At 36.4% G+C, this 16,155-nt stretch overlaps 1 protein-coding gene across 2 annotated transcripts; it reads left to right on the top strand.

The window, feature by feature from the left end:
* Positions 1-374: 374 nt before the first annotated feature.
* On the top strand, positions 375-15,201 carry Arp5 (Actin-related protein 5). Of its 2 annotated transcripts, XM_071661969.1 has the most exons (13): positions 375-622; positions 1,286-1,390; positions 2,141-2,247; positions 2,644-2,857; positions 4,246-4,529; positions 4,997-5,212; positions 6,873-7,088; positions 9,036-9,166; positions 10,041-10,179; positions 10,841-10,996; positions 12,005-12,241; positions 13,260-13,380; positions 14,963-15,201. In XM_071661969.1, the coding sequence occupies exons 1-13, from the start codon at positions 610-612 to the stop codon at positions 15,133-15,135; spliced, it is 2,112 nt and encodes a 703-aa protein (XP_071518070.1). In that variant the 5' UTR covers positions 375-609; the 3' UTR covers positions 15,136-15,201. The 2 variants fall into 2 exon arrangements, with proteins under 2 accessions (XP_071518070.1, XP_071518071.1); XM_071661970.1 differs by lacking the exon at positions 6,873-7,088 and having other exon boundaries at positions 424-622.
* The last annotated feature ends 954 nt before the right edge of the window (positions 15,202-16,155 follow it).

The following is a 16,155-nucleotide window of genomic DNA, read 5'->3' as shown; positions in this document are numbered from 1 at the left end:
ACACATACACAGACGTATACGTATATACAAATGGGCATATTCATACTTGCTTCTAAGACAAGAAACGACAGGGTAAACATTTTGTGGTAGTTCTTCAGATTTCTCCATGTAAAACGAGTCACAGGTAATAGGCATTTGCAGAACCAAATAGTCAATATCCAAGCCTGTAAACTTTGTTGAAATACGCTAATAAACTTTGTTGATACGTAGAACATGCTCCTTATTATAATAGATATCATCAAATATGTTAATGTATATATTAACGATACTAAAAATTATAGTAAATGTAAATATCATTCTCAAAGAAGGTTAAAATAAAAATGTAGCAAATAAAAAACTTGACTGGGAGAACAACACAAAGCAAACGACCCGCCACGAATGTAAACAAAACAATCCCGGTGTCTGGATGTGTTGACGTATAACACTCACGCTACCACCACGTTAATGTCCGCCCACTGTCCTTGTCACATGGGCCTGGGTCATGGAGGAAAAGGAATAACAAACAACGAAATATAATTACAAAATTAGGAAGTAAAGAGTCTTAAACTGCACGGAAAGGGAAAGAGTGGAAGTAGCGGGTGTGATCATTTTCGCAACATTTCATCTAAAATGACAGCAACTGGTACGTATTTTATTAAGAATGCAGATGTATTACATGTGACGATCTTTCGTAATACAGAGAAAATTATTCTACATAGGGGTAAAAAAAATCATCTTTAGAATCTTTACATTTTTATATAGTTGTTTTGCCGACTAGTCTACACCGATAGGCTAGACCTAATTTTCCCAACAAGTCAGCAATGGTAGGCCAAATGTTATTTTGCCACTTAGTTTTGTATTTTACCTTGTATACATTCCATTGTGCCACCTTCGTCATACGTTATGGTAGACCAGGGTTATTTTGAGGTATATTAGGGGTATATTGAGGTATACTGTGGTTATGTTGAAGTAGGCTGTAAATACAAGATAGATTATGATTACATATGGTAGGCTAAGGTTATGTTGAGGTGGGCTACGGTAATTTTGAGTTAGGGTTGTGTCCATGATGGTGAGACCCCTCTAAGAATTGATGAATTTCTGTAACTATCAAAAATGATGTATCTAGTATCTGTTCTCCTTTTATTGTGATATGTGTTGCTGTCTTGGCCACACTAAAACATTTGCTGGTGTCCTTGCAAGAGATTGCAAAGTATTTGAAAATGATAGAAGTACTAGAGCAGTATTGCATGATAAAACAGTTTAACAGTTTATCTTTGAAAACTCACCTGCTCTTATTTATTTTCAGAAGAAACTATACGAATCTTCGAACTCAAAGATGCTCGATCAGTCCCAGATGCAATTCATCCTTATGATACAAGTTATAAAGGCACTCCACTCATCATAGACAATGGTAAGGTGGCATCTATGTACATCTTGGCCATATCTGTTTTCCGTGGTTAGGATTGTGCTTAAGTAGTATTCTCTGTTGGCTAGACTATCCTGATTATTTTTTCCAGTTGCTCTTAAGTGTTTGACATAGAATTATGTAAACAATTTCAAACATCTTTTGGTCAAAGTACTTTTTCTCTGATCTTTTTGTGAACAAGGATTATAAAACCTGTACAAGGAAATGTGATATAGTTTTATTCTTACATGGATTTCAGACCAGGTACCTGTCAGGCTGGCAAGTAACTGAAAGCTAACTGTGCTCACAAAGAAAGTGCAGCAAATCATTTGATATGAAAAATGGTGAGACTGTAATGAACAAAATGTAATACAATTGCTGAAAAATGTTGGATGTTATTTATTCTTTTATAATATTTGTGCAAATAGAAGGATTCCCTTTTTATAACCAATGGTTACTTTTAAATACACCATAACTTGTCAGCTTGCTGTGCTATGTCAAATTCCAAACTATCATTATAGTCTAATGTGCTATCTTTTTAAGCCTCCATTTCCTCATAATTATTCCTTGGTCTGTTTTTCCCTTTTCTAGCAAATTTTCAACATGTGTATGCTTAGTATGGCAACCTTATCCTTATATTCATATTTTTAACTGAATTTCCTGGCTGTGTTTTCCTGGAAGCCAAACTAGTGTGTAGAATTCTTTTGCTTGTGTAAACCACATTTATTTTGTGTTTAATTTTTCCAATACTTGCAGGGTCATATCAGTGTCGCATAGGATGGGCAACAGATCAGGAACCAAGAATTGTATACCGGAATTGCTATGCCAAACACAGAAAAGACAGAGGAAAGAAAATTGCAGCGGTGATCTTACTTAAAACTTATTTAGTATTAATTTTTTGTAAATCATTGTCTTTGTGTATGTTGTAATGCATTCTGTAACGCATTTGTATTTGTACTAATTCTTCTTACTGTTGACTGATATTTTATGTAAATTTTTAAGTAATGTATATAATTCCTTGAAAGTAATGCTTGATTCATTTAGCAAGAGGTCAATGAAGAGTTGATTGAGTAAATTGGGTATATCTTGTACTTCAAGACAAGATGATAGAGTGACATGTAACTGGTTCCATGTGGATATTGGTTTCATATTGAATAGGTAAGATTATCAAAAGGTACGTCATTGTACATGTTCAATAAAGAGATAGTGATGCATTTACTAATGTAATCAGATTGATTAATGCCAACACTCTGTTACAGGAGACTGAAATATTAGTTGCAAATGAAATTGGGAATATTGAAGCTGTGAGATTCCAGTTGAAATCCCCACATGACGAAAATGTTGTTACTCATTTTGAAGCTCAAGAAATAATGTTTGACTATACATTCTCTCACTTGGGCATCAGCACAACTCAAGTAGACCATCCAGTTATTCTCACAGAGGCATTCTGTAATCCAAACTACTCTAGACAATGTTAGTTTTCTGTGTAGTCCATTTGCCTCATTTTTATGAGACTACTACTTTGTTCTCTAAGATTCTTAGTGTTTGCAGATTGTTTCACCTTAATATGCTGTCATTATTTTATTATCAGTTCCTTTCAACCTTGTGTTTAGTACTTTGGCTTTGAAACATTTGCATTATATAGAAACAGAGTTCCCAAGAGCTTTTTATTTACAAATCTCAAGTAATTTCAGCAAGGTAAATTCAGTTTTTGGTATTTATATTCATGTCTTTTTCTGTGAAATTTTGCTTTTCTCTGCAAAGTTAATCCATTTTTCTATAGTACTGTGTGGCATTTAGTCCTTTTCTATTGTAGTTTTCTGTATGTCATAATTTTCAAATTTCCAATACCATGGTGTGGATCAGGTACATACAGCCTCTGTAATTACCCTTGCACATCTTCAACCTATGCTCAGTATGTTCAAGTTAAACATGAACTTCCACTTCTTTCTTTTCACAGTGTACACTAAGTTGATTTGCCTTCCAGTGTCTTATTTCACACCACCTCTGTACATGAAATGCTTCCAAACCATGTGATCTCTAGTTTTCCTTTTGCAGGTTCATCTGAAATATCAACATCCATATTCAGCTCTCTGACTGCTTGTGTCTATCTCCACTGCAGTCTCCCTCTCTTCCGTGTACCCTCACTTTTACAGTTGTATATTTTCTTGATCAGCTGCTCTCTCTCCTTCCACACACTCCTCAGTGCATCGAGGACCTTTTCCTTCTCTCACCTCATGATTTACTTTAGCTCGATAGTTCCATGTGCTGCCATTTCCACTCTCAGGTGTCTAAAACACCCCAGTTCGTGTGCATTTTACTTGGGCCAAACTCCAACTCCATCCATTTCATGCTAAACTCATTACCATATTCTTATTCAATCTAACTTTCAACATTTTCCTTTCAAACACCCTCCCAAGCTCATTTACCAGTTTCTGTAGTTTTTCATTAGAGTTTGCCACCAGAGCTGTGTCACCTGCAAATAGCAATAGACTCATCTTCCAGGACCCCTGCCCCCAACTGACTTCAGGTCTGCCCATCTTATCAGAACTCTTACATTTTCCTCCCTAACCACCCTATCTGTAGATAGGTTGAATATCTATACAGTGGCCTCATTCTACTACATCCATATTATTTTCATTTTCACCATTTCCATGGATTGACAAGCATTCTTTACTCAGTGTCAGCTGTAGTTAAGCAAAATTTCAGGTTTGCTTTACTCGAGCTCCAGTCCTTTGCCACTATTCTGGTTTATGTTTCTTTAAATTCAGCCCTTCTGTCTGTATTCAGTGAGCTGTTTGGCTCCTTTAAAGTGCTATAGATAGTAATCATGTTATAATCTTAGAATATTTTCTTCACAGTAATGTCAGAACTTCTGTTTGAGTGCTATGGAATCCCAAGTGTAACATACTGTGTGGATGGCCTGCTGAGTTATCACAGAAACAATCATGATAAGCATGATGGACTTCTTGTTAACATTGGGAATTACACAACACACATCATCCCAATCTTAAATGGTTGTGCTGATCCAGGAAGCTCACGCAGAATTAGGATGGGCGGCTTACATCTTACCAAGTTTTTGTGGCGATGGTTACAGCTGAGGTTCCCACAGCATTTGAATGCCATTACATTATCCAGAGCAGAGGTAACATAACCATTTAACTGGTTTTTTTATTCAGGTTTGATGAGAATTTTGGGTAACATTGTATTTTTGTTAATGGAAAAATATTTAGCATAGTATGCCAAAAGCTTGCACAAAGGATTGCTTGGCTTAACACTTTTGAATATATGTCAAAAACAAGTTTACACAGGTCTGGATAGGTAAAATATAAGAGCAATAGAGATAATTCACTTTCATAGTGTGGCTGGAATTACGAGGATAGATAAAGCAATGCCAGATTAATCATGTGTGGGGTCAGCTGCATTTTTGGAAGACAGGACCTCATCTGTGGAACTCCCATCTCTTGAACTTTCTCTGCCAAACAACTTTTTAAACTTTAGTGTCAGCACTTGCAATATCTTCATGTAACATATTCCATTCATCTATTTGATACTATAAAAGCACTTCTTTACTTTTTTAGTAATGTATGATTTTGTACCCACAACATACAGGAGATTCTTCATAATCATATGTACATTGCTGAGGATTACATGTCAGAAATTTCCAAGTGGTCAGATGTCAACTACTATGAAAAATGTGTTCGGAGAATTCAGCTTCCTTTTGTAGCTGCACCAGTTAGCACTGTATCAGTGGAACAACAGCGAGAGCGGCGTAAGGAAGCAGCAAGGAGACTTGTAGAGTTGAATGCTAAGAAAAGAGAAGAGAAGGTGAGTCTGATGCTATATAACTGTACATTTATTTGTTGTTGCTTTTGATTCAAGTTAATGATATATTGCTGTGATTTTGTATGTAAGAGTTATTAAAGTTTCATTAATTTATATGCCTGTTAACTTTAACATCATTTCCATTTGCATGGGTTGGATCAAGTAAATACTGCATTTCACTCCTCTCACACACTTCCTTGACTCATTCTTGTTTTGCTTAAATATGAACTTCTTTACTAATATGAGCATTTTATAATATTTCATTGTTTATGATTAATGAAGTACAACTAATATCTCAGTTGAATTCAGAATATGATTGCTCTGACATCCGCATCTGAAATATCATTAGTTCTTAGCAAATTATATGAGTCCTTTAAATTGAATAGCTATTGCTTACTATCATGCTGAATTTGGAATGTGGTCAAAATGAAGTAATTTTTTCATTTTATAGATTTTTATTCGAAACCTTGTTTGAAATATCTTGTGTATGGAATAGACCAGTTTCGTGAGTTACAGTTCTGTTTGCTGGAGCTCCTGAATAAGTTGTATACTATTGATTAATAAGCCGTTCTTTTGAACATTGTATATGGAAAGCCATTTCTGTCTTCTTTTCAAGGATAAAAGCATTGTGCAGGAGTTTAATAATACCATGGCAGTTTCTAATGACAAGAGTCTGATAATTATGAGTGATTAGAAATATAATGATGTAAGTCTCAGAATATAAGGTTATGTTTCCCATTCACGTTCTTGGCAAGTGAAATGAAAATGCAGTTTTGTTGGATGAAGCTGTGATTGTATGGGTAATTTTCAGTTGAGGCCCGACAGAACATTGTGCTTGTTCATTCTTGAACAGGAGAATCTCTGAAAGTTCAGAGTTCCTTTTATTTGCATAGATCATAATATATTTTTGGTCATCCCATACCTTTTCATTCCATTTATGGCCATTTCACTCTTGAAATACTTTAACCCTTTTCAGTAATTCCAGCTTCACTGTTTAGATTTTACTGTCTAACTATATGATTTAAAACCTTGTTTCAAAAGTATATAGAAAGATAATTGGTAAAATTCTGACTTCATACTTGCTGGCTGACACATTTTAATATCTTTCTAATGCTAAAGATCCTTACCCAACCTTGCTTGACTTTGAAATTTTACATGACTGTTGTTAGTTTACTTTATAACTCAGAATAATGAAATTATTATTTTCATGCAGTGAATAATATACTAATTTAAAAGAAATTGCAAATCAGGTGGTGACTATTAAAACTCAGCACTTTCTGAGAGTGCATTTAACTGAAATTCATAGAATAGAAATAATAACCAAAATTCTTTACTTTAAGGCTTAGTCATCTGTTCTTTAATGCTACCTCATTCAGGCAGGATATAGCCATTATTTATTAAACAAAAAGTAAGGAAAAGGTCCTTACACCATCAGTAATTACATTCTGTAGTCCAATAAACTCACCACCGATATTGCAGCTTCTTCTATATTGTTTTTGAAATGATAGTGTGTTTGTTTATCTTACCCAATGTACACTCTAATAATGTCTTATGCTTCCACTTTTCACTTCTGATTAACTAATACCTATGTATGTGGCTGAGAGTAGAATTAATAATGATCCAACAAAATAGTCTGTATGAATAAGAAGACATATGATTTTAGCTGATGGAGGATGAAGCAGAATTAACCCGCTTGATAGAGTTAGAGGAGGCCATGGAGGAGTTTACTCCAGATGAACCTGAATATCAACATGCCCTTGAGGAAGCAGAAGTTACATCCCCAGATGATCTGGCCAAAAAGATCTCACTACTGCACCAGAAGATTGAGAAGACTCGTCAGAAGATGATGCAAGCTACTTCTGCTTCCACTGAAGAGGAGGTATTAAAGCTAGAAAAAAGTATTGGGAATGAGTTGGCAGACAGATGGTTGAATTTTCGGTAAGAGGAATGGATCTCTGAAGAGAAAGTTTAAATACCTCAAGAGAAAGTTTAAATACCTCAAGGATATATGCTTTCAGGGAGGATAGATTTTTGAAATACCATTTGGATTTGGGATTTCATTTCATATCTGTGAATATATACATATATATATATATATATATATATATATATATATATATATATATTTTTTTTTGCCGCAGTCTCCCGCGTTTGCGAGGTAGCGCAAGGAAACAGACGAAAGAAATGGCACAACCCACCCCCATACACATGTATATACACACACGCAAATATACATACCTATACATCTCAATGTACACCTATATATACACACACAGACACATACATATATACCCATGCACACAATTCACACTGTCTGCCTTTATTCATTCCCATCGCCACCTCGCCACACATGGAGAACCATCCCCCTCCCCCCTCATGTGTGCGAGGTAGTGCTAGGAAAAGACAACAAAGGCCTCATTCGTTCACATTCAGTCTCTAGCTGTCATGCAATAATGCCCGAAACCTCCAGTTTGGTCCCCCACTTCTTGTTCCCTACACCTCTGACACATATACCTTCTTTGTCAATCTTTCTTCACTCATTCTCTCCATATGCTGAAACCATTTCAGTGCACCCTCTTCTGCTCTATTAACCACACTCTTTTTATTTCCACACCTCTGTTACCTATTCATTACTAACCTGGTCAAACCACCTCACACCACATATTGTCCTCAAACTTTTCATTTCCAACACATCCACCTCCTCCGTACAGCCCTATCTATAGCCCATGCCTTGCAGCCATATAACATTGTTGGAACTACTATTCCGTCAAACATACTCATTTTTGCTCTCTTTCCACACCTTCATCGCTCTCAGAACCTTCACCCCCTCCCCCACCCTGTGACTCACTCCTGCTGTCATGGTTCCATTAGCTGCTAAGTCCACTCCCAAATATCTAAAACACTTTACTTCCTCCAGTTTTTCTCCTTTCAAACTTACATCCCAATTAACTTGTCCCTCAACCCTACTAAACCTAATAACCTTGCTCTTATTCACATTTACTCTGAACTTTCTCCTTTCATGCACTTTTAAAACATAGTGACCACCTTCTTCAGTTTCTCACTCAAATCAGCCACTAGAGCTGTATCATTGGTGAACAACTGACTCACTTCCCAGGCTCTTTCATCCCCAACAGACTGCATACTCACCCCTCTCTCCAAAACTCTTGCATTTACCGCCCTAACCACCCTATCCATAAACAAATTAAACAACCATGGGGACATCACACACCCCTTCTGCAAACCGACATTCACTGGGAACCAATCGCTCTCCTCTCTTCCTACTCATACACATGCCTTACAACCTTGGTAAAAACTTTTCACTGCTTCTAACAACTTACCTCCCACACCATATACTCTTTAAGACCTTCCACAAAGCATCTCTGTCAATCTTGTCATATGCCTTTTTCAGATCCATAAATGCTCCACAGAAATCCATCTGTTTTTCTAAATATTTCTCCCTCACAGTCTTCAAAGCAAACACCTGATCTACGTATCCTCTACCACTTCTGAAACCACATTGCTTAGTTTTTGATTTGTTATATTTGTTTGTCAGTTCTTTGGAAGAATTTTATTCTTCCCACTAGTGAATGTACATTTTTGACAAATTTGTCCCTTTTGATTGATGTTTTGGCCTTAATCACAACACAGCACTTACATAAACAGTTCTGTGTTGTTTACGGAATAAGAAATACCTTGAAAACTAATTCATTGTAATTACTATTCCCAAATTCATAAATAGTATTAAAAGTCATCACAGAAATGAGAAAAATCATTAAACCCTAAGTTTTAGCTAAAATCCTGGATTACACAAGACTTTTATTTACAGGAGCCCAAACCAAAGAGAGTGTGTGAGGATGTAAGCCCCAAGAAGAAAGCAGACTTGGAGCAGTGGGTTGAGGAAGTGAAACAGCAGTGGCGGGAGATTCAGGCTCGTCGTGCTGCCAGGCGACACAAAAGGTCAACCACCTAGATTCTATCAGAGTGACAGATTGTGCAACCTGACCTTATTTCATTAGCCAACATATCACAAGATCATGAGATTCTTGCAACTTCGTTTAATGTATATAGATATCTCTTTTGTATTAGAGGCAGCAAGAGGAATTTTTGTTGCATTTAAAGGTTTATTTAGTACTTAGGTATTAATTTAAAAGTTTTTTCAGATTTTGTAATTGATGTACCTCAAATTAATGTAACATATATATTTATTTAATCAGTGTATCATTTGTATCACTTACATATACAAGCAGGGTAGATCAGGTTAACATAAACTTTTTGTGTGCTTGTAGGCACACAACTAAGCTGTACACAGTGATACTTTTAGACCATGGAATACCCTTTATGACCTCAGATTTAGAAATTTCAGAATCTGTCTCTTTCCCACTAGGAGAGTTATGGCCAGGCATGGGGTCTTTCTGGAATTGGGAGAAATCTTCTTTCGACTCTAATTCAGTTTGCTTATTGGCATGAAGTCATTAAATAGCTGTTATTTGTTAAGTTTACCATTCACTTATCCAAAGTTGTGGTAACCTCCCTTACCATTCCAGTAATAGGTCTCTCTTAGATTTTTGGTCATGTGTCAAATAACTTTTGTTAATTTTCCTTTTCTTTTCTTTTTCAGTACCAATGATAATGTAGCTGTGTCTTTTCCTAAGAACATCATTCTTTTTAGTTTTATTTCTTTCCCCCAATTTTTACTTTGGATATGTTCATGTGAGTTATCAGTATGACAGATTGTTACTTATATTGGGAGTTTGGAAATTATTACTAGCAGCCTCTATGTCCTTGCCATGATATAACAAACACTAACTTATCGAAGGTCTTTATACCCAAGACAGGAAATGGCTAAGCGACGCACAGCAGCATCACAGGAGAGAATGCGTATAATTTCACAGTTAGCAAGAAGAGAGAAGAAAGATGATAATTTTGGCATGAGAGATGAAGATTGGGATGTTTACAAGGCTATCAACAAGGTTTGTGCTTTTATTACTTAAGACGGTAGTTGATTAGTTACCCATGTGATCTTGTGAAGAAAAATCCTGTTGGTTTATAATTTTAACTTATTTACACCAGCCCTTATGGTTATTTGTTACAAATTTTCTAGTTCAGTTCAAACCATTAAACATTAAAAAAATTTCCAGGTCTCCTATCTTCTTAGTACCCTTCATTATCTTTCACTACAATATACATCTGCTTTTCTGATATATTTACTTGCTGAGGGAGCCATTGGTGTTGCCCTCATTTTTCATTCCAAGTAGGCAAGTTATGAATGCTGTTTATTTTATTGAAAAACCATTATGCAGAATCTAAGTATTTCTGTTCTTTTCAATATTTCTGTTAATCATTACAAAGTTGTGGAGATGGTTTGTACTAAAAATTTTCAAAAATGATTCTGCTAATTCTGCCCATCTTCAAGAGTAAGAAAAGGTATTATGATGAATATCTTTGTCAATCAGTTCTTTTTAACCCCATTAGTAGTTATGTGGGATGGATAAAATGCATACAGCCTCTCAGTTCATATGGATATCCTAAATCTGTGCATTTTCTGCACTGCTAAATAGTAGAAAAATGTTTATCAGAAAGTAGACAAAGTAAGAAATTAAAGTTATACAGTACCTGTGAATATCTTCCCAGGAGGGTGGAGGATCAGACAGTGAGGAAGAGAATGAAAAGTTGCAGGAGTTGGAATCAGCCTTACGACAACACAGTCCTGAGTTCTTGGGAGACTCTACTGCTAGCAAACCCACATCAGTTGCTGAAAACTATCAGATTCAGCTGTCAACAGAACAGGTTTGGAATGCGCGTCTTTATTGTGCCTAAAAATTCAGGAAGTATAACATGTAGAATAATTCTGTCTTGTTTCCAGATCTAAGAATGTAATTTTTCATACAAACATCAGAGGACTCGTGCCACAATCCTGCATACAGTCTTGTTTTTCACTTGGGACCTTTTCATTGTGCTTCCACCACATCTGATAAGTCTTTCCTTTGCCCTTTCTACTTTTCCATTATCCCTTTCCTTTTGTGCCACTAATCTTCCTGCGTCTTCCTAAGGCCTCACCTTACTGTCCTCTGCTTATTGGCCATTCATGGATTGTAACATTTCACATCATCTATTGTTTCTTACTTAGTACACTTCAGATCCATAGTTATCCTTTAAAAAATTTCTTATGAACAACTTTCCTCTTGTAAGCTGATGTGTATTCCAGACCCATATTTCACTAGACCTCTTCAGAATTCATTACCTAAATAAGTTGATTATGTTTAGGCATGAATTTTAAAGTTTGTGAAATTACCATGTAATAGTTTTGGCTTCAGTAGTCTTCAGCATATTTAGGAGTTGTTTCCAGATATAAATTTTCTACTTCCATAACCCTTTCAGTGCACAATTGATAATTTGGCCTCCCAGTATGCAAAGTGCAATTTTTTTTTTTTATGTAAAGATGCACGAAATACACATAGACCATCACTTTTTTTTTCTTTGCCAGCACTAAATACTCCCGAAAGACGAGATTTTTTTTCCTCCTCAGAGTCCAGATGATATTATTTGCTTCTCTTGTCAATTAGCTGTGAACTCAAATAACATTGACAGTTGCCATGATATGGTAGGAGTTGGGAAGGGGAGATATGGGATGTTAATTAATTATTGTAGTTATCATCGCTAGCTGGGATAGTTTGTCTAAAATCTGATGATACCTTCAAATGTAACAATTATGTTTTCTTGTTTGAGGGGCAAGTTATTACTTACTACAGTGAGGGAAAAGACACTTTTTTATTCTTATTCTTTCTTATTCTACAGATTAGAATTGGAGAGTTGCTCTTCCAGCCTTACATGTACGGACTTGAGCAGGGTGGGATAACAGCCACCATTCAGTATGTTTTAGGTCTTTTTGACTCAACTACTCAAAATAGACTGGTCAGCAATGTTTTCCTTACTGGCAGTCCTTCATCACTTCCAGGATTGAAACCCAGAATAGAGCGGGAACTTCTGGCTATGAGACCATTCCAGTCACATTTCAATGTCAGCTTGGCCAAGGTAATCAAATGGCTTGTAATGGAATATCTTCAGCATTTTGCAGGACATTTTTAGAGCATATCGAAATTAGGGGCTCTGTTGTGGATAGGGAGCTGTGATTTTGTTGCATAACATGTCAGCTAGAAAATGGGTGTGAACAAATAAGGGCTTTTCTTCATCTGTTGCAAGTGCTACATCACTGATGCAGGAAACAGCCAACAAGTATTTAAGGAAAATAATTTAAACATAAAACAAGTCTGAAAAATTTTCCCTCTTGGGGCACCTCTTAAAATGATCTAGTATATAAATACTGGCTCCCTGGGCATTGCCAACTTATGAAATAATGTTTTTCAAAGTTTTGCTGTGCTTCATTCTTGTTCTTTGCAGTTTTAAGAAATTGCACATTAATAATTATGATGATACAGTAATCATGATGTCCTTCTGAAGAGGCAGCCATAACATAAAACTGTCCCATACATTTGTGATTTTGACATGCATTGACTCTTTTGCCATAGATATGTTAGACTTCCGTGTGGCTACCCTATCCAAGGCAGATAGAGACACATAGTTATGGCATATACCATTTGTCCTGTGCACTGTGTCAGGTAGCATTTGTTTCTTGATATGCATCTGTAGTTGTGACTGATACATGCAATTTCTGTATATACAATTCTCTAGATCCCCTCTCCTAACTGTTGTGTAAAGTCAGACTGAAAGTTGGATCCATCTTGATTTTGAATATCATGATTATCATCAGTTGCATTCTCTGCATGTTTTGTAGACTTTGGGCTATCATAGTTTAGAAGTGGTAACATAAAAATGTCTTCCTGTTGATTACCAAAATAGATTCTGGGGTGACAGCTAGTGCAAAGTTGGGGCTGTAATGCTAGTACTATGTTGCAATAACATCTTACATAAATATTTCTTTCAGCGTACAGTATCCTTATCATTTCAAGCATGGTTGTGCATGTTTGAGCAAGTAGAAATAGTACTAAGGCATGAAAATGTTTACTGTTTAGTACTTCACTTTATTTTTCAGAATCCGATCTTGGATGCATGGTATGGAGCCCGAGACACTTCAGAAGAGCTGGTAGCTGTGGGGCTAACCAGGACAGACTACCTAGAGCATGGAGGGGACAGGATCAGATATCATAAAGATGGTGAGATTTTCTTTGATACTATACAGTATGTTGATTCATGCTAACATGCATGTTTCCTGTCCTGTTTCCTGTTTTTGGTTCCGAGTCAACATTTTCTGACCAAAATTTGCCATTCGTGATGCAATTTCATGATTCTGATTTGCCATGTATATAAAATGGCAAATTTTATATACATGTGAATAAGAGCAAGGTAATTAGGTACAGTAGGGTTGAGGGTCAAGTCAATTGGGAGGTAAGTTTGAATGGAGAAAAACTGGAGGAAGTAAAGTGTTTTAGATATCTGGGAGTGGATCTGGCAGCGGATGGAAACATGGAAGCGGAAGTGGATCATAGGGTGGGGGAGGGGGCGAAAATCCTGGGAGCCTTGAAGAATGTGTGGAAGTCGAGAACATTATCTCGGAAAGCAAAAATGGGTATGTTTGAAGGAATAGTGGTTCCAACAATGTTGTATGGTTGCGAGGCGTGGGCTATGGATAGAGTTGTGCGCAGGAGGATGGATGTGCTGGAAATGAGATGTTTGAGGACAATGTGTGGTGTGAGGTGGTTTGATCAAGCAAGTAACGTAAGGGTAAGAGAGATGTATGGAAATAAAAAGAGCGTGGTTGAGGGAGCAGAAGAGGGTGTTTTGAAATGGTTTGGGCACATGGAGAGAATGAGTGAGGAAAGATTGACCAAGAGGATATATGTGTCGGAGGTGGAGGGAACGAGGAGAAGTGGGAGACCAAATTGGAGGTGGAAAGATGGAGTGAAAAAGATTTTGTGTGATCGGGGCCTGAACATGCAGGGGGTGAAAGGAGAGCAAGGAATAGAGTGAATTGGATCAATGTGGTATACCGGGGTTGACGTGCTGTCAGTGGATTGAATCAGGGTATGTGAAGCGTCTGGGGTAAACCATGGAAAGCTGTGTAAGTATGTATATTTGCGTGTGTGGACGTATGTAAATACCTGTGTATGGGGGTGGGTTGGGCCATTTCTTTCGTCTGTTTCCTTGCGCTACCTCGCAAACGCTGGAGACAGCGACAAAGCAAAAAAAAAAAAATAAAAAAATAAATAAAATTTGAAGAGCCCTCCTGGCTGACATTACTGTGCTGAACTTATAAACTAAGCTCAAGGGTAACTTTCAAAAGTGAAAGAAAATCGTGTCAGTGGACTTTTAACACTTACTATTAAGAAGTGATTAGATACTGTCATATTGATTATGATTTAGGCCTAAGATGAACACAGTTCTTAAACCAAATGATGTTTAAACAAAAGTTTAAATATCACTCTGTGACTTCCTGCCCCTAACTCCATATTACTCTTTCATTTAAAAATCTTGCTATTTATGAGGTTTTCAGTGAATGTAACCTTGAAATGTAAGGGAAACCTGTACCAAGTGCCTTGAAATTTTTGCAAAAGAATTCTTGGAATTTGTCATTTTCACACAGTTAAACACTTAATTTCTGCTGCATAATAAAAAATGAGTATTGAAAGTATGAAATATCCACTACATACTAGGTAGGCAAAATGTAAATGACTGGATATTGATTTTACCCCATTAAATTACATGAAATGTTACCTTATTTTCTCTCATTCTGTTCAGGTAATATGTTCTGGGCCCCTCTGACTCCAATAGCACCAGAGTCAGCACCAGGATCTGCAGTTCCTAGTAAAGAGACCACTCCAGCACCTGAGGCTAAACCAGTATCAGAGTGTATATTCTCCACTGATATCATAACAACTGTTGAACCCACTGGAGATTCTTCATCAAGTTAAAGGTTCACTCGTTACAGCAGAATTATACCTGAAAGATTTGTATTTCACAAATAAACCATGAAAGTAGTCTTATTTTACTTGTCATTTATAAGTAATAGTTTATGATACCACAAATAATTTTTTTATTTATGTGTGCAAAACATACAAATTATACAATATGTTCAGTGTCATACTAAATATGTTTTTACAGTAATATACAAGATCTAGACAGTTTTGTACTTGAGAAAGACATTGTAGTATTTGTAACAAACTGACAAAAACATGCCAGTTCCCTATTTAACATTAAATACCTTATCTTACTATACTGTACAGAAATTACAGTGAAGTAATTCATTACTTCCTATTGCTTTTGCCCATCACCATAACAGTAAGACAACCAACAGCTTGAGTCTTTTTTTATCCAAAATAAAAACAATGTAAGAAATATACATAAGTTGGTTTATTTAAGGTAGTAAGGCAAGTTTAGAGCATGTGGTACTGAAGAAGAAAATATGGAAACATTATGATAGGCGCATAAAGACTTATGAAAGTAAAGGATGCATTTGTATCTTAAATTTTTTTCAAAACATTTATTTATTTATTATACTTTGTCACTGTCTCCCGCATTAGCGAGGTAGGGCAAGGAAACAGACAAAAGAATGGCCCAACCCACCCACATACACATACCTATACATTTTAATATATACATATATATACATAAACATATATATGATAGACTGAGTGTGAACGAATGTGGCCTTTGTTGTCTTTTCCTAGCGCTACCTCACGTGCATGCAGGGGTAGGGGGTTGTCAATTCATGTGTGGTGGGGTGGCGACGGGAATGAATAAAAGTAGCAAGTATGAATTATGTACATGTGTATATGTGTATATGTCTATGTATGTATATGTATGTTGAAATGTATAGGTATGTATATGTGCATGTGTGGACGTCTATGCATATACATGTGCATGTGGGTTGGTTGGGCCATTCTTTCGTCTGTTTCCTTACGTTACCTCGCTCACGCGGGAGACAGTGACAA

The sequence above is a fragment of the Panulirus ornatus genome, chromosome 5 (assembly GCF_036320965.1).
Source record: "Panulirus ornatus isolate Po-2019 chromosome 5, ASM3632096v1, whole genome shotgun sequence".
Lineage (NCBI taxonomy): Eukaryota > Metazoa > Arthropoda > Malacostraca > Decapoda > Palinuridae > Panulirus > Panulirus ornatus.
Note: the sequence above shows the minus strand (reverse complement) of the source record. Positions and strands in the feature narration are given on the sequence as shown.

Bases quoted from the DNA above. Each gene is read 5' to 3' on its own strand.
- Arp5 (XM_071661969.1), top strand. The intron at 1,391-2,140 runs GTAAGGTGGCAT...CAATACTTGCAG, and splicing joins TCCACTCATCATAGACAATG to GGTCATATCAGTGTCGCATA. The intron at 10,180-10,840 runs GTTTGTGCTTTT...ATATCTTCCCAG, and splicing joins TTTACAAGGCTATCAACAAG to GAGGGTGGAGGATCAGACAG.